General features: G+C 37.9%; 1 protein-coding gene across 1 annotated transcript in view; it reads left to right on the top strand.

Annotated features, from left to right (window-relative positions):
• The window catches only part of LOC118837892 (mitochondrial intermediate peptidase), a 204,438-nt gene that overhangs the window by 151,867 nt on the left and 33,519 nt on the right, over nucleotides 1–19,052 (top strand). The window contains exon 18 of the mRNA XM_036745033.1: nucleotides 5,706–5,779. Coding sequence (XP_036600928.1) covers nucleotides 5,706–5,779 — 74 coding nt within the window. The remainder of the gene's footprint in view (nucleotides 1–5,705; nucleotides 5,780–19,052) is intronic.

Below are 19,052 nucleotides of genomic sequence, written 5' to 3'. Positions count from 1 at the left end.
AAACGTGGGAGTGAGTCTTCTTACTGAAAGATCACTATCCCATGCAGTTTATGGCATTTAAGAGACTGAATGACTTATAGGACCCTCTCCCTCAGATCATTATTTCATAAAATCTGGTAGCTGATGAGAAGTGTTGTTATGTACTGGCAGCAGAGCAAAGAGCCAGTTAACGGCACACAGAAGAGGCAGAAGAAGAACAACAACAGAAGCAGAACAAAACTCTATAAATAAAGAGAGCTGTCTGGGCCATTCAGCACATGTAACAGCAAATAGCTTTTGTATACTTCCGTAGTCTTTAAGGAATCACTGTGTTTGTACTGCATGGTATGGTAGTTGATCATAATAATGATCCACAGGCATCTATTGAAGGTTAAATTACATCTGGTATGCTTTGTTTAGAATTCCCATCACAGTAAATTCTCAAGGTAGGAGTTTTGCTCTTCGAAATATAAATTTCATTTCTATGGGAAATTAACTTACCTCATTCTCTGGTAATTATAGATTAATGAGGAATTCCTACTTAATTTAGGAAATTAAATTGCAGTGGACTGTTTGTAGTGCTAACCAAAAGGAGGCTCAGCACAACTCCTTTCAACTTTTCTTTATGAAGTTGTATATACTGCCCTCCCTCTGCATCTTTTCTGCAACTTGATGCTAATTTGAAGATAGTTAACCCACAGAGCATTGACCTTGGGCTCAAGAGGCCTGGTTATGAATCCCATCTCTGACCTTTACTAGCTGGTTGAACTTGAGCAAGTCACTTAACGGCCTAAACTTCCTTATCTGTAAAATGGGGACAGTAAGGCTAGCTAGCATTTATATGGCACTTTAACATTTACAGAGCACTTTACAAATGTTACCTCAATCCCCACAAGAACTGGGGAGGTAGGTGCTATTATTCTTCATTTTGTACTATGCTAAGTGCTTTTCAAATGTTATTTCATTTGATCCTCACAACAACCCTGTGAGGTAAGTGCTACTGATATCCTCATATTATAGTTAAGGAAACTAAGACAAACAGAGGTTAAATAACTTGCCCAGGGTCACATAGCTACTAAGTAAGTATCTGAGGCCAGATCTGAATTCAGGTCTTCCTGACTCCAAGCCTAAATACTCTTTTTTTTTTCCCTTGGTGGGCTCTTGTGCATTTATTTAAATGATGTCCTAAATTTCTTAGTGGTTCTTTCCTCCTTTCTTAAACTGAGTATGCTTCTGTGAATTTGTCCTATTTCCTTTCTTTTTTATTAATTAATTTTTTTAAACTTACAACACTCAGCTTCACAGGTTTTTGAGTTCCAGATTTTCTCTTTCTCTCTCTCCTCCCCTCTCCCCACCAAGATGGCATGTAATCTGATAGAGGTTCTACATATACCTTCACATCAAACTTCTTTTCCCAATAATCAAATTGTAAAGAAGAATTATAACCAAATGAAATGAACCATGAGAAAGATGTAACAAAACCAAAAATAAAATAAAATAAAAGAGAGCAAATAGTTTGCTTCAGTCTGCATTCAGATTCCGTAATTCTTTCTCTGGATGTGGGTAGTCTTTTCCATCATGAGTCTTTTGGAGCTGTCTTAGAACCTTCAAGACTAAATACTCTTATCTGCTGTGCCACCTAGGTACCCATCTTAAGGATAATATCTTTACCTGTTGCCATACTGCATTACGCTGCTCTTCTTAGCTTAGCACATTGCTATTTTCGGTTCTTAGGGAAAGAGCTGTCGTACCATTAAGCTTAGCCTTGGGGTTTATCAGGTAGCTAAGGAGATGGGTACCAGGTAGGTAAGTAGATAGGTACCTAGAGTTGGGAAATGGAGTCCAGTTCCATTTTTCAAAAAATGTTGAAAAAATACCAGATAAAGTAAAGGAAAAAGATTTTCCTTTGATAATGAGAGTTGACCACCAGCTGATGATTTTTTTTTTAACCAAAGCTTGTAATGTTAGAAGTGGTCTTCTTTCATCACACTGATGAAGCCATAGATCTTTGAAATATTGAAGCATACAATAGGTTGCCAAGAGAGAAAGGGAAGGCAGTAACAAAAGATGGGAAGGTTTAAGAAAATATTTTTGTCTAAGACTGATGGTCCTACTTTTAAGTACCCCCTCTAAACAGTCTTAAGGTCGCACTTGAAGAGAAGTTGGCCACAACAGCGGCATACCACCTAGTACTATAACCATTGCTAACATTCTTAAAAATTCCTAGTTTCTTCCAAAGCTCAGTTCAAATACTACCTCCTCCAAAAGGCCTTTCCAGATTTAGTTACTAATCCCTCCCCCTTACTCCTAGCAATTGCTTTGCATTTATTTTGTGTATATTTTGCATAAATCTACACATATACATGTTGTCTACCCCTCTAGAATGTAAACTTCTTTAGGACAGGGTTAATTTGATTTTTGTTCTTGTATCCTTATAGCCTAGCATAGATCTAGCACAGAGTGGCTGCTTAATAAATGCTTTTGGTTGATTGTTTAAAATATTTCACTTGCCTGTTAAGTATTCCTTCCCAAGGGAATTTTCTGATCACCTACAATAACCTATTTCCATGAGTCCCGTAAATGGGAGGAAGTAGGAGGAGAAGGAAGAAGAGGAAATTTGGGTAGTGCTTTCAAAATATTTTTTGTTTAGATTATGTCACTCAATTCTCACAACTTATCAGGTGGGCAAGTGTAATGTTAATGAAATAGGAATATCTTCCCTGCCTGTTAATAGGCTAATGTGACCATATGTGTTCAATCACGATGTTTTGCTGTTTTGAAACTCCAGCTCACAGCTGATACATCATGAGTCACCATTGGGGGAGTAGCTTGCTTAAAGGGAAAGTTTGCTTGTGGGGAGGCTTGCTTGCTTGAAGGCTTTCACACCTTTTGGTAATTAGGCACTGAAGCCAGAGGGTTGTGATGCCTTCTGGCTGTATATGTATTCTGAGGTTAGCATTTTCATTGGAAGAATGTTTGTGTGATTTGGCCAGACCCTTAAGGAGCCCCCTGGCTTTGAAAACCCAGATGTTGGTTCTTCCCTCTCTGGTAACTATGTATGTATTGCTTTGGTCAGATGGTTGGAGGCCCTGTCTGTTGATCTGTGCTAATTTCTCATACAGTTATATGCCCTGTCTGTTGATCTTTATGCTAATTTCTCTGCTTGTAATTTCTCTCTGCTTGTATTTTCTCTACGTTCAAGGTGCTGACCTTTCCCCCAAACTAAGTGAATGATATATATGTTTAATTAAAGTAAGATTGTTAACCCCTATAAAAGCATTTTTTCCTTTAAAGCAGATCAAAGAACCTGTGCTAGCAGGCCATCCTGGGTATGCTAGGGTGCTTGCTGCTACAGCAAGGGAGGCCAGGGATATGATCCTGTTATCCCCATTTACAGATAAGAAAACTAAGGCTCAGAGAAGTATCAGGGCTAACAATGGCAGACCTAGGAATCAAATGAAAGTCTTCTCATTCCTAACCTAGGAATCTTTGTTCTACTACACCAGAGAATTCATTGCAACTTCAGATTGCGTTTTCTTCCACATGCTATGACCCTTTATTCAAGTTAATTGACCAAAACTTTTTTAATGCATTACATGAACCTGATTTAACATAATGTTAAAATGTGTTCATGGTTTGGCACCAGCATGTTTACTTAATACTCCTTCGCAGACTGCAAACCAGATGTTTTGCTTGTCTCATTTTGTTATTTTCAAAGCATTTAAAGTTATAATTCTACTACAAAATATAAGCTTTTGGAGATGCAACTCAAAACTTCAGGGAGATATCCTTTTCCTATAAAATAGATAGAAGAAAACTATCTAAAGAGATTACTAAAACATTGTTGACCTGCCTTCCGTTGAATATATGCTGTTCCTTTGTTGATGCTTCTTCTATTTCTGTCTCTGATATGATACTTACATACATAGCTATTAGCAGTGTCAAATTAACTGCTTTTGTAATACATATATAATGTGAATATGTGGTCTCATCAAAAACACAACATACTAGCACGTTTCAGGTTTGGAGTTCCAAGAGTCTTTATTGCCTCTGTTGTTCCCAAGGGCCACAGGCTAGGTAAGGGAAGAACTGCATCCAGCAAAGAACCAGAAGATGGACTTGTGAGAGATTTGACCAGGAAACGCAAATGGAAACTCAGGCCCAACAGTCCTAGGTGCATCCCCAGTATTTCCTGAACTGTACTTCTGCTGCTGCCACTAACTCCAAATGCGCACCTCGCCATTACCTGCTGAAATCTGCCACTTTTTTCTCCTCCATGCCTTCCTTCAGGGTCTTCTCACAGGCTTGGAATGTTCTCCCCCTTTACCTCAGCCTCTTAGAATCCCTTCTTCTTTAAGGCAGGGATTCTTAACCATTTTTGTTTTGGATCCCTGTGGTACCTTGATTAAGCCTATGGACTCCTCAGAATTGTCTTCTTAAATGTATAAAATGCAAAGGACTGCAAAGAAGACTAATCATAGTGAAATACGATTATCAAGCTATTTAAAAAACAAAACACGTTCACTGGCCCCAGGATAAGAACCTTGCTTAAGTGCTACCTTTTTTCAAGTCTTATCCTTTTTCCCTTGTTAGTTTGCCCCCATCCCAAAATGACTTTGTATTTACCCTGTACATATTTGGTATATATTTACCTTTGTATATATCATTTTCCATAATAAAATATAAGCCCTTTGAGAGTAAGACCTGTTTCATTTTTGTATTTATGTTGCCAGGATCTAGAACAATGCCTGGCATACAGTAGGCTCTTAAGAGATGATTGTTGAATTGACAAAAAGTTGCCAGAATATGTATCCTGTAACAGTCTTACCACATTCTGTTCTTGCTGCGTAGCTTCAGATAGAATTTTGCAACCGGGGCCCTTGCTTTACAAACCACCTAACCTATAAGGCTAGATAAATGGTAAAATATTACAATGAAAGCATCAGTTTTAAAACTTACCAAAGTGAATCAACCAGTGAGTCCAGGTTTGCTTTTTCAGTTCCATCATTCATAGTCCTTCCCCCCCTTACAAAACAAGGTGATTATTGGCTCCCTCATGAACCACATTTTCATTAACTGAAAGAATTTCCGTTGATAAGAATTTCATGAACTCAGATTAATTCTTTTTTAAAGGCCATATTGTGTTACATGGAAGTTTGTATGATGTTGTATTCTTCCTTTTGATGGTACATCCTCCATTACAGTAATAGTGTGGAGGGGACCTAGGTTCTCAAAGGCTATGCAAGCGGAGCAGAAGTTCCTGTAGAGAACACCAAGCTAAAAAGGGTTCTGAGTACCTAACTAGCAATCGTATTTCTATTGTGGCCAGGTTCAGGGAGGCTCATTATAAGGTTAGCCATCAGCTGGTGAATTTTTTGGCCATAACAAGTCATAAAAGCACCCACTAAGACATGGAGTGGTTGTGATGTACATTGAAAGAGTAATTAAAAGTCTGTTGTTGATTGAATGTTATTCATAAAAGATATTTCACAGCAGACAAAATAATTTTTAATATGTACTGCATCTGGATTTACTTATTTTGACATAATTGAAAATCTGAATTGGATTTTTGGAAACAGGAAAAGAATGAAGATAGAAATTGTCTCAGGGTGTCTCAAAGTAAATGTTATTTGTAAGTTCATTTGGGAAACTTGAGACAGCTGTGACTGGAAGCTGAACAGGTTGCAAATGCAAGTGGAAGTAACCTTATCTTTCTGTTCCTCCAGGGCTATGGGGGATCGCTATCGCAGGGAGATGTTGGCGCATGGTGGTGGCAAAGAGCCCATGCTCATGGTTCAAGGTAAAACATATTAAGATTGTTTCATTTCCTTGATCTTTTCCTTTTTAGAATAGTTTATACGTTTTGGCAAGCCATCAACACTTGTGATTATGTAGGACTAAAAACTTTTAACTTATTCTTGGGTCAAATCTTTCACTTTATCAAGGTTTCAGAGCTGTTTGACATCCATAGGGTTTATACACAATTGGAATTGTGGAAGGGCTTTAACATACAAAAAAAAGAGAACAATATCATTAGTCACGAGTTGTGTTTTATTACTTATATTAGATTTATCTAAAGGCAGAAAGCAAGATAATATTGCAGTCCTTTTTAAAAATTAGAAAAAGTTTATATGAAGTACCTCATTAAGAGTGATTTTATAGATATTTTGTAACTAACCTTGTGCCACCATCATGAATATGTTTTCTTCAACCATTTTTTTTTCTAAAAGTACTTATGATTTTGTTGGGTGCTTTATTCTTTATATACAGGCATCAGACTATATAAAAACCCAATTAAACTTTTTTCTTCTTTGGATTGAAAGAGGCATATTAAACTTAAAATGTGGATAACTATTAGTAGTATTCATTTAGATGCTAGAAAAACTCAAGTTTTTTCTTAATTTTACTAAAATGTTAGTAGGAAACTATTGCATTTTTGCAAAATTGTGCATGTTTTAAAAATATACATGCTCAAGACTCAAATATTCAAGTGGATCTGTTTTGTTACAGCCCATCTATGCCTGCCCCTATGCAATACTTTTTTGTGTCCTCTCAGAAGTATGTTACTGGGGGCCCATCCAATATGCTGGACCTTCCTGGCTTCCTAGTGATGTTGCAAGGATATGAGGAGAGCAGTTGCCATCCTTTGGGCTATTCACTGCCATCCTTTTCCCTCACGGTACAGGACCAGCGTATTTTCTCTTCCCATCATACATTTTCCTTATGACATCTTTTATTCCTGTTCTTCAAAGTTCCCCATTGATAATATGGTACAGCGTGCTCATACCCACCATACCCCTCTCCTTTGCCCTCTGTTGATATCCATTTTCAGTTCTTTGGAAATAGTTGTCTCCCATGTCTTGCTATCATACGATGAAATGTACAATTCTAAAAATGGTGACTTAAAATCCAGTGGTTCACACGTGCTTGTTAAACAAAAAAGCTCTTTGTTTGCAATATATTTTTATAGCAAAAGCTTTAATATTGCATGTTTGTCAAAAATCCCTCAACACTAAACTATACCATGTCCCCATTGGAAATTTAGAACATAATTAAAACTTCTTATGGCATACTATAATGCCTACTTTGACTTTAAATTTGCTATTTTTACAATAATACATTGAGAACTAGAGCTTCAGTCTTAAAAGTCTTATAAAACCCATTAAAATATGTTGCTTAAAATTAGCTGTTATTGCCCTAATGTGTCGTAAAATCTCTCACAATAATCGCTCTGAATGTCTTATTTGTCATTTATAGAATATAGAAATAGCGTAGTATAGAATATAGAAGTATAAATAGCAATAAAACTGAATGCACATTCCAACTTCATCTATATGTTTTCTAATTTGAATACCATTCTAAAAATCTCCTTATAACTGTACTGCCTTTTCTTCCATTACTATTCAGTTTTAGACTGTGAAATGGAGTTTAGTTTAAAATGTAGTGGCTCTTGCAACTTTTTTTCTTCTGTCTCTCTGCCTCTCTCTCCTTGATCCCTTCCCCAAGACACTATTAATTATAATGGATATTTAAGGTTCTGTGCCTTTGAATCCCTCAAGGCTTTCTGGTTTGTTTGTTTAAGTTCACTGACTCTTATTCTCCACCTGTTGAAATCATGTCAGTGTAGCTCTGAGAAAGTTATTTCAGTAGGTAAATTCTCAGTTTGTTTCATTGAACTTGTAGCGTTTCTTGCACAGCATCAGAAGTGAGTTTAACATTGGCCCTCTGAGTCCTCAAGTGTGGCCCTTTGACTGAATCTAAACTACACAGAACAATTTGTTCAATCAAAGGGCTGTATTTGAGGACCTAGAGGGCCAGTTGTGGCCTTGAGGTCGCAGGTTCCCCACCCCTGAACCAGTTCCTCAATCTACTTAGTTCCCATGGCTTATTCCTTAACTATCTCAACTTCATTTTGAGATATTCTGGATCTTTGCCTCCTAATGTTATATTTCCATGGTCATGAATTCCCAAATTCCTTTAATCATAATTTTTTTTATCATTCTGTCTTTTCCTCTATTTCCACCTAACTCTTCTTTATCCTCAAAGTAACCTCCAGTCCCTCCTCTTACACAGCTAGATAGAGCACTAGGCCTAGAGTCAAGAAGACAAGTTGAAATCTAGGCTGACATTACTAGCTGTGTGACCCTTGGCAAGTCACTTAACCTCTTGTTGTACACTCATTCTCAGTTATATCCAGCTCTTCATGACTGCATTGATACTAGAGTGATTTACTATTTTCTTCTCCAACTCATTATTACATACAAGCCAGATAATGAATTATGATACCTCTGCTGTAATCTTAACTATGATGTTCATTTGTGTTTCTGCTTGGGTAAATAACATAAGCTTTCTGTGAACTCAGGATTTCCTCTTATAAAACTTTTTAGAAGTTTTAGTATGAGTGGAATAATTTTAAAAATAGATATCATTTCAAACAAAATGTAATTTTTGTGTACTTCTCCAACTTTTGGAGAAGCTTTTTCTGCTACTTATAATAAGTGAAAATTTTTATTTGCCAACTACCATTACTCTACACCAGACCAGATTGCTTTATATGCAAATTATATGTATTTTGTAGCATTTGACATTTTTTTGTGCTGATTAGATAACTTGTAATGATTAGATTTGGTTATTACTTAGCACATGTATTTGTGGTTGTTCCAGAACATTTTAGACATTTTTAGCACGTTATAGTGGAATCCTTTTTTCATTGCTATGTGATATTGGGCATGTCATTTTAAACTCTCCCTGTGTCATGAGCTTAGTATTGATAATTAGAATTTTCATTAGGAACAAATTAATGATATATGTTATTAAGTTTACATTTATGAAGTCCTCGATAATTTGCCAAGCACTTTCCTCACAACAACTTTGTTAAATGAGTAATAAACAATTATTTTTATCTACATTTTTGCAGAAGGAAACAGGTTGTAAGTTGATCAGTTGTTCAGCTAATAAATGGCGGAGCTCAGACTTGAACTCTGGACTTGTGATTCCAAGTATTTGTTCTTTCTTGTACATCGTGCAATCTTAATTCCTATTAGATAGGTACCAAGTAGCAGTAGCATCTGCCTGTTCCCTTATTACCACCTCTCTTGTCCCATCTCCAGAAATAGATCTTCCTGCCTCTTTCACTATGAATGCCTGCTCCATAGTTAACAAATTTGCTAGTCATCTTAAACCTTTTCCTTTCCCACTGCCTCCATTTTCTGGTTCTCACTGAGACTTGGCTTCTTTCTGATCACCCTTCTAGTATTGGTTGCACATTCACTTGTAGTCAGCAACTTACTGATCTTGGTGGAGGAATCAGAATATTCTTTGCTCCCCATAAACCCTTCCAGACTACCTTGCTACAACTAGGTAACCTCACTTTTATTGAGGTTCATTCAGACCTAATCAAGATACTGATTGCTATTATCTGCTGGTTCCTGGGAAACTGTTCCTCAGTGATTTCAGTGTTTGGCTCACAGTCTTTCTCCTGGCCCCAGTTGCCACCCTCACACTAGGGGACTAAAACATATATATGGATACTCCCTCAAATACCTTAACTTAACCCAGGGGTGGGAAACCATTGCCCTTGAGGCCACAATTGGCCCTCTGAGTCCTCAAGTGTGGCCCTTTGACTGAATCTAAACTACACAGAACAATTTGTTCAATCAAAGGGCTGTATTTGAGGACCTAGAGGGCCAGTTGTGGCCTTGAGGTCGCAGGTTCCCCACCCCTGAACCAGTTCCTCAATCTACTTAGTTCCCATGGCTTATTCCTTAACTATCTCAACTTCATTTTGAGATATTCTGGATCTTTGCCTCCTAATGTTATATTTCCATGGTCATGAATTCCCAAATTCCTTTAATCATAATTTTTTTTATCATTCTGTCTTTTCCTCTATTTCCACCTAACTCTTCTTTATCCTCAAAGTAACCTCCAGTCCCTCCTCTTACACAGCTAGATAGAGCACTAGGCCTAGAGTCAAGAAGACAAGTTGAAATCTAGGCTGACATTACTAGCTGTGTGACCCTTGGCAAGTCACTTAACCTCTTGTTGTACACTCATTCTCAGTTATATCCAGCTCTTCATGACTGCATTGATACTAGAGTGATTTACTATTTTCTTCTCCAACTCATTTTTACATATGAGGAATCTGAAGCAAACAGGGTTTAAATAACTTATCCAGGGTCACACAGTAGTGAATGTCTGAGGCCAGATTTGAACTCAGGAAGATGAGTCTTCCTTACTTCAGGTCTGGTGCTCTATCCACTGTGCTACCTAGCTGTTCCACTTAGCCTTTGTCTGCCTCAATTTCCTCAGTTGGAAAATGGAGAAATTAATAGCGCCTACCTCACAGGGTTATTGTGAGAATCAAATGAGATAATACTTGTAAAGTGCTTAGGATGTTGCCTGGCACACAGTAGTACTTAAATATTTATCCCCTTCCCTCTTTCCCAAGGCCCTCACCCGTACACTGGCTACAGTCTCCTCCCTTACCTATCTCAAACCTTTGGCGAATCTGTTTAAGTTTACACTGTCCTCTATACCAGTGGTGTCAAACTGTAATATAAACAGATCCCTGTAGCCCACTGGAGTTTTTTGGACTATGTGAGTTTGACACCTTTGCTCTATATTCTTGTCTGTTGCTCCTTTATATTATTATTGATCATGCCTTGCCAAGTCCCAGCCTTGGATTACTCCTGCCATCAGCCACTTTTACTCCTATTTATGAGCTGCTGAAGAGAAATAAAGAATATTGTGAAACATGCTGACTGGGCCCACTGTGAATTCATATTACATCATCTCAACAAGGCTCTCATGAACGCAAGGCAGTCCTTCTGCACTGCCCTAATCAGTTCAACATCCCACTTAACACATTGGCTATTCCAGACCTTTATATCCCTCCGTAAACTTCGCGTTGTGCCTCTTCTCACAGTTCCTCAATTGAGGATGTTACCTTCTACCTACCTGAAAAAATCAAGGCCATTCACCGAGAGCTCCCTTTTCTCCTTTCCTCTTCATTTCATGTTTTGCCCCAGTATTTTCTCCTTCATTCATCTCTTCAGAAGAGGTAAGCCTTTTTCTTGCCAAGACAAGCTCCTCTATATATACTCTTGATCCCATTCCATCTTGTCTTTTCCAGCAGATTGCCCTTTCTGTCATCTCCATTCTCTCACTAACCTTCAAACTCTCCCTATCTACTGGCAGCTTCCCTGATGCCTAAAAACATGGCTGTGTCTCTTCCATCCTTACAGAGCTCTCATTTTATCTGATCTTCCTTGCTGACAACCCTCCTGTTGCTTCCCTTTCCTTTCTAAAATCCTTGGCAAAGCCCTCTGCAGTAAATGTCTCCACTTCCTCTACTCTCATTCTCTTAAACCACCTGCACACTGACTTCTGAACTCATCATTCAACTGAAACTTCTCAGGTAGGTGGCACGTGGAGAAAACACTGGATCTAAAGTCAGGAAGACCTGAGTTCAGATCCAGCCTCAGACACTTACTAGCTGTATGACTCTGGGCAAGTCACTTAACCTCTGTTTGCTTCAGTTTACTCAGCTGTAAAACGGGGATAATAACAGCACCTACTTCACAGGATAGTTGTGAGGATTAAATGAGATAATATTTGTAACGTGCTTGGCATAGTCCACACAGGCACTATATAAATGCTTATTCCCTTCCGTTCTCTCTTCAGAAATTGTTAGTGATCTCTTAATGGTCAGTTCCTGTTTTCTCAATCCTCATCCTTCTTAACCTCTCTACAAACCTTTGACACTGAATAACATCTCCTTCTAGATACTCTATACTCCTGTGTTTTCATGACACTATTCTTTCCCAGTTTTGCTCTTATCTCTCTGCTTACTCCTTTTCAATCTGTTACTCAGTTTTCATTCAGTTCATGCTGAATAGCCATTGGTATCCTCCAAGAGCCTGTCTTTGGCCCTCTTTTCTCTCTATGTTGCATCATTTGGTGATCTCATTGGTTCCTCTGTGTTTAATTATTATCTCTATACAGATGCTTCTCAGATCTGTTTATCCAGCCCTAATCTTTCTCCTGGCCTTCAGTCTCTCATGTACTGTCAAGAGTACCACCATGTTCCCAATCACTCAGGCTTATCATACTTGACTCCTTACTCTTATTCATGGGATATATACAGCAAGGCTTTAAGTCTCACCATTTGTGCTTGGAGTCTTACCATTTCTACCTTCACAACATCTCTTCTGTCTGTCCCCTTCTCTTCTCTCACACAGCCAACACTCTGGTATAGACTCTCATCACCTGGACTGTTACAGAAGCCTTCTAGATTATTTCCTTGCCTCTTGTCTGCCCACTCTAGCATATCCTTTAATCAGCAATCCCTCATCTCAAAAAAGTTCCCTGTTACCTCCAGGATCAAGTATAAAATCCTCTCTTTGTTTTTTAAAACCCTTCACAAGCTTGCTTCTTCCTCCTTCTTTAGTCTTCTTATACTTTCATCTCCTATATGGTCTCTTTGATCCAGCAATATTAACCTTCTTGATGTTCCTCTAACAGGACACTTCATCTCCAGACTCTATGCCTTTTCACTAGCTTTCCCTATGCCTGGAATGTTCACCCTTATTCCCATTCCCAGCCCCAGTTTCCATGGCTTCCTTTAAAACTTAGCTCAAATCCCACCTTTGGCAATAAGCCTTTCCTGGTTTCCCACACTGCTAAGGCCTTCTTTCTAAGATTACTTCCCATTTTTTTCTTCACGGTGTCCCAAAAGTCTTAGGACAGTTTTAAACTATTAAAGTTGTTTATATTTTGCATGTAGGTATGTGCTTTTATTTTATGTTTCTTTGTCTTCCCAGTTAGCACAATGCTTAGCCCATAGTATGGACTTAATAAATGCTTGTTAATGAGATGATAATATCTAAGTCCTTAAATGAAAAGTCAGTTGAGTTGCCCAAGAAAAACAATAGTAGTTAAAGATAAGAATAGAATTTTAGAAAAGTTAGATATGATAGATCCTTAGTCATTGCTGATTAAGAATAGAAAGGAGTATGCATATTTCTTAGCTGCACATGACACCATTGCAAATGATTGACTATGTACTAGGGCATAAGAACTTCATGAGAAAGTACAAAAAAGCAGAAATATTAAATGCAATTTTTACTGACCAAAAACACCCTAAAATTATAATCAATAAAGATTCTTTGCAAAAAAGGAATCAAATGTAAATAGAAAATAAATCATCTGATCTTACAGAATCAAAGAACAAATCATAAAGACAATGATTTCATTAAATAAAATGACAGCAATAAGACAACATATTGAAATTTGAGGACTATATCCAAAGCAGTCCTAAGGGAAAATATTATATCTCTTTCATCAACAAAAGAGAGAAAGAACAGATCAGTAAGTGCTACCTAAAACAGCAACAAATCAAAAACACCAAAATATAAATTCTGAAAATCAGAAAAGATATTAACAAAATTGAACTCTCCATTTCATCAGATTAATTAAGCTAAAAAAAACTGTTAAATTATATAAACCATTAACTAATCTGAGTAAAAAGAGAGAAAACTCAAACTTCACATATCAAAAATGAAAAAGAAATAAGTAATTTGAAAATTTATGTGCAATATACCTTGAAAACTAATAACAAAAAAGAGGCATATTTACAAAAATGTAAACTACCCAGATTAACAGAATGAGAAACAGAAAATGCAAACAGTTCAATCTCAGAAAAAGAAATTGAACAGACCATAAATGATCTCTCGAAAGAAAAAAATGACCAGATGGATTTAAAAGTAAATTCTAGCAAACATTTAAAGAACAATTCCAATACCACACAGACTTTGCAAAAATATCAAGAGAAGGGTGACAGAGAGGCACCTCTACTTCCTCTCCTCTTTCTCTCTTTTTACCTCTACAATGTGGCTTCCAGCCTCATCATTCAACCACAGTTCTTTCCAGAATTAACAATGGTCTCTTCTTTGGCAAATCCAGTGACCTTTTCTCAGTCCTTGTCCTTCTTGACCTCTTTCAGCTTTTGACACTGTTGATCAACTTCTTTTCCTTTATGCTTTCTTCTCCTTAGGTTTTCAGAGCACCATTTTCTCTTGGTTCCCCCCTTCCTGATCATTCCTCAATCTCCTTCATCGAATCTCTGTCCAGTTCATTCCTCCTAAGCAAGGGTGCCCTACAAGGTTCTATCCTTGCTCCTCTTCTCTTCTCCCTCTATACTTCATTTGGTGATTTCATCAGTTCCCATGGATTTAATTGTCATCTTTATGCCGATTATCCTTAAATCTATGTATCTTGCCCTAACTTCTCTGCTCACCTCCAGTCTCACGTTTCCAACTGCCTTTCAGACATTTTGATATGGATGTCCTGTAGACATTCTTAAAGTCAACATGTCCAAAACAGAATACATTATTCCCTCCCCCCAAAATCCTTCCCTCTCCCCTACTGTTACTATCCAGGACTCTACCATCATTCTAGTCCCTCAGGCTTACAACCGAGCTCTCATCCTTGACTCCTCACCATAAAACTTATCCTCCATATGCAATCATTACCAAGGCCTGTCTGTTACACCTTCACAACATCTCTTGAATATACCTCCTTTTCTCTTTGATACTGCTACCACCCTAGTACAGGCCCTCATCTCCTCACACCTAGACAAGTGCAATATCCTGTTGGTGGATCTACCTGCCATAAGTCTGTCCCCGTTCCAGTCTCTCCTCCATTCAACCACCAAAGTAATTTTCCTAAAGCCCTTCATAACATAGTCATCTCCTCCTCTTTCCAGTTTTCTTACATCCTAAACCACCTCCCCGCTCCCCCCCCCCCCCCCCACCTTATACTCTTTGATCCAGTAACACTGACCTCCTTTGGATTCACTCTCTCAGCTCCAGGCATTTTTTTCTGACTGTCCCACTTGCTTGGAATACTCTCCTGTCTAATCTGCATGGCCTGGTTTCCCTGGCTTTCTTCAATTCCCAAGTAAAATTCCACCTTCTACAGGAAGCCTTTCCCAATCCTTCTTAATTCTAGTGCCTTCCTTCTGTTAATCCATTTTCTTTTTATCCTGTACATAGCTTATTTGTACTAAAATTTATTTGCATGCCGTCTCCCCTATTAGATTATCAGCTCCTCAGGGGCAGGGCACTTGTCTTTTGCCTTTCTTTATATCTCCAGCATTTTCCTTAGTGTGTGGCATATAATAGGCAACCAATACATACTATTAACTTAGTGCTTTATGTAATGTAATATAATCTAATGTAATGTAATGCAATTTTGTATCCTGTATGAAGCATTCATCTATTAGTAAACATACCTTGAAAGGAGCATGCATGGTATCAGACAGGGGCTATCCAAAATGTGGCCTGCGATTTATGCAGCCCACCTACAAGCATAGAAATTTACATCAATGCTTTAGTAAATGAAGCTGAGCTACTGCAGAGCTCTCACTAAAATGGCAAATCAAACTATATTGTCTACTGTTTCAATAAAAACCTAAGGTTGGACAGCCCTGGTATAGGAGAAGGAGCACTGGAAATAGATGGAGTTAGAAAACAGGGATCCCAATAATTGGGCTTCATTTTCTTCATCTGTGAAGTGAGATGGGACCTCATGATATTTTAGGTTCCCTTATAGGACTCTTATTCTATGAATAAATGCTTGTGGATTGGTCAGATATTTAAATACTCTCAATGAGAGGATAACAAAGCCCAGTCAAGCTTTAGGTGTGTTTTCAAGAAACAGTTATGTACCTGTGGAACAGACACTAGCCCAAGAGGTTTTCTGGACTTGAGAAGAGATTCGGACTGAATTTGTAAGTCTCTGAGAATACTAGTTGTCAAACAGAAAATTGATTTTAAAGCCAAATGCTTTCTTTGTGCTTGAGTGAGCTTTTCTGGGTGACCTTAGGCAACTCACTAAATCACCAAAGTTCTTGACAGTGTTAAAATCTATGACTCTGTTTTATTTCTGCTATTCTCCAAGACATAAAGTTGCAAATTCATTCATTCTGGACCTTTTCTCAAGGTCAGAAAAGCTTTTAGGTCGTTTTGTTTCACCAAGCAGCAATTATTTCTTATTTCAATGTTGTTTTACGTTGGAAACCCCCAGTGACAAGTCTCTTAACCTGCTTCTTGTCCTTACCAAAATGAAGCTTGCTTTGGGCTCTTCTGCTATGATTCTTAGTCTCAGAACAGGAAAAAAAAAAATAAAACAAGACCTGTTTTCTTTCTTTTAAAAAAAAATCTTATTTTTATTGACATCTTTTTTTTTCTACATCACATTTATTTCCAAATAATCACTCCCCACCTCAGAACTCTCCCCTATAACAAAGACCAAACAAAATAAGAAAGACAGGGAAAAGAAAAGGCAGTTTGACAATACTAATTAACACACCACTTGTCTGACATTATATGCAGTGTTCAACACTCACTCAAGTCCTCTCTTCTCTGTAAAGAATGGGGGAGTCACATTTTCTCCAGAACCAAGCTTGGGTTATTATAATTACATAGTGTTCAGTTTTAAGAAATGTTTTTCTTATTGCTAATGCTCAAGAGAAAAACCCTAAGGAATGTGGCATTATGCTCTGTGGATGATTCCTTTCCCTGTGGTAATTATGTCTCTCAGGAATCTATCCCCATGCAGTGGCTGTGGCATTTGGCTTTAAATTCCAGATTTTCAAACTATTCAATAATTCTCTAATTTATATTTATCTTATACCTACTTTTAACATGTTTTTTAAAAGTACAAAAAAAACCCAAAGCAAACTCCAACAACCTGGACTGTTGCCAAACACTTCTTAAAAGACCTAAATCCTTTTTTCTTTCTGGACACCAACAGCTTCTTAAAACATTTAGGGAAGAAAAGGAAGGAGCATTTATTAAGAGCCACTAAGGAACTGTGCTAAGCACTTTAGAAACATTCACCCCATTTAGTCCTCAAAACAACCCTTTGAGGTAGGTGCCATGATTATTTGCATTTTCTAATTGAGGAAACTGAAAAAGATAGAGGTTAAATGACTTGCCCAGGATCACACAGCTAGTAAATGTCTGAGACTGAGGCTGGATTTGAACTCAGATCTTCTTGACTCCAGGTCCAGTTCTCTATTTACTGTGCCAGGTTTTCCTCACAGGAAGTAAGGCATGACTTCATTCCAGTTTATTTCAACAAATACTTGTTTAACATTTGCTATACATAAGACTATGTTAGGTGTACTGAGAATATAAAAATGTGCAACTCAGACTCCAAACTTAAAGAATCTGCAGTCCAGTAGCTGGACATCAAGAAGGGAAAGGAATGAAAAATATAGACTAAATCTAATTTAAGTTTGAATACATATATATTAGAGATTAAACAGAGATTACTTCTTCAAGTAAAAGATCAATGGGGCAATGGGGTAGAAGAAGCGACAGCTCAACTGCTTCTTGAAGGAAGGGAAGGATTTCCGGAGGCAGAGATGTGGAAGGAGTCTGTCCCAGAGATGAGGTTTGATACCTGCACATTCACAAAGGTAGTAGGGAGAAGACTGACATTAGCAAATGGCTAATAGCATAGTGCAGAGCTGAACATGTTTTAATTCAGTTTAACATATATTTCATAATCTTGTACTACATTCAAGGCACTCTGCTAGATTCTTTGGTTACAAAAACAAAATTGAAAGTCTTTGCCCTCAAGAAGCTGAGGTTACTTGGGAAAATTTAACAGATGTGTCTCATACAATTAGGGAATGAAGTGAATAAAGGAGAAATTAGAAAAAATGCTCTAGGAATATTTGATAAGGAAGTGTTTCAGCAATTCAGCCAGCAGCTGCTGTGGGGGTGCAAAACCAATACAAGGCCAACAACAGGAACGCTGCAAGCCCAGGTTCTTTTGATCTGCTTTACTGAGGAAAGCAACATTAAGGGGTTAACAATCTTACTTTAATCCAACATACAAATATCATTCACTCAGCTCGGGGGGAAAGCCAGCACTCTGAGCTCTAGAGCAAATACAAACAGAACAAATAAACACGAATCAACAGACAGATTTCTGTCTGACAAAATCACAATATGCAGTTTTAGAGAAGCATCAGCATCAAAGCCAGGGAGCTAATAACAACGGCTGGCCTAGAGTCACATACCACTCCTGCTGTGGCTCAGAGCTCCGAAAGAGAAAGCCAACCTCTGTGTTTATATATCCTGTTCAGGGCCAAAGGTGAGTCACACATCCGACTCACCCACATGACCTAAAAACATTACAAAAATGCAACTTAAACCCACGTGGTCTAAAAGCCTCTGATGTCACAAACATGTCACTCAAACCCATGTAAACTAGGCTTTCCTTTGAGGCAAGGAGGTCATCAAGGACTCCTAATTTAATCAAGGAAACAAAGGCCAAGATCTTCAAGGGCACTTGGTTGAATAAATGCTAAGAGCCCATCTTGATTCCCAATACAGGAAGAGAACACAAAGAGCTATGGAGAAAAGGCTGTATGAGTGAATTAAAAAATGAGGAAGGTAAGTCATCCAAAATGCAGAAAGGAGGAGGGGATGAGTTCTCAGTTCAAGGCTTGAGGGCAGAGAGGAATCATGCAAAGTCAAAACAGTGGGGAGAGAGCCAGTAGAAAGAGAAATTGGCTAGAGAAAGATCTGATCCTTGAAGGAGCAAGGCTGTGGCAGGAGTGGCCTGAAGGGCACAAGTAAAGGCCTTTGCAAGAAGGAGAGTTACCTCCTCCTTGGAGACCAGAGGAAACAAAAGATAGATGAAATTAGAGGGTTAAAAAAAAAGGCATTCTGGGGGAAGTAAGTAGTCCTTAAACCAAAGCTGTGTTTCTTTTTGACTTTTTACTTGCATCTTATAAGTGGTTTATCATAATAATTTTATTGTTGGTCATTTATTATGATTAAATTACTCTTCTATTAGAGAAAACTACAGACTCAGAGTTAGTCTTTCTCTAAACAAAAATACTCATTTCAATTTCCTTTCCAGTTACATAGATTCTACCCTAGTTCATACCCTTATCACCTCTTGCCTACACTACTCTAATAAGTTTCTAAGAGATCTCTCTGCCTCTATTCTCTCTCCTTTCCACTCCATCCTCTACACGGCTACCAGATTGG

Source organism: Trichosurus vulpecula, chromosome 2, assembly GCF_011100635.1.
Source record: "Trichosurus vulpecula isolate mTriVul1 chromosome 2, mTriVul1.pri, whole genome shotgun sequence".
In the NCBI taxonomy this organism is placed as follows: Eukaryota; Metazoa; Chordata; class Mammalia; order Diprotodontia; family Phalangeridae; genus Trichosurus; species Trichosurus vulpecula.
This window is presented reverse-complemented; position numbering and strand designations above follow the sequence as displayed.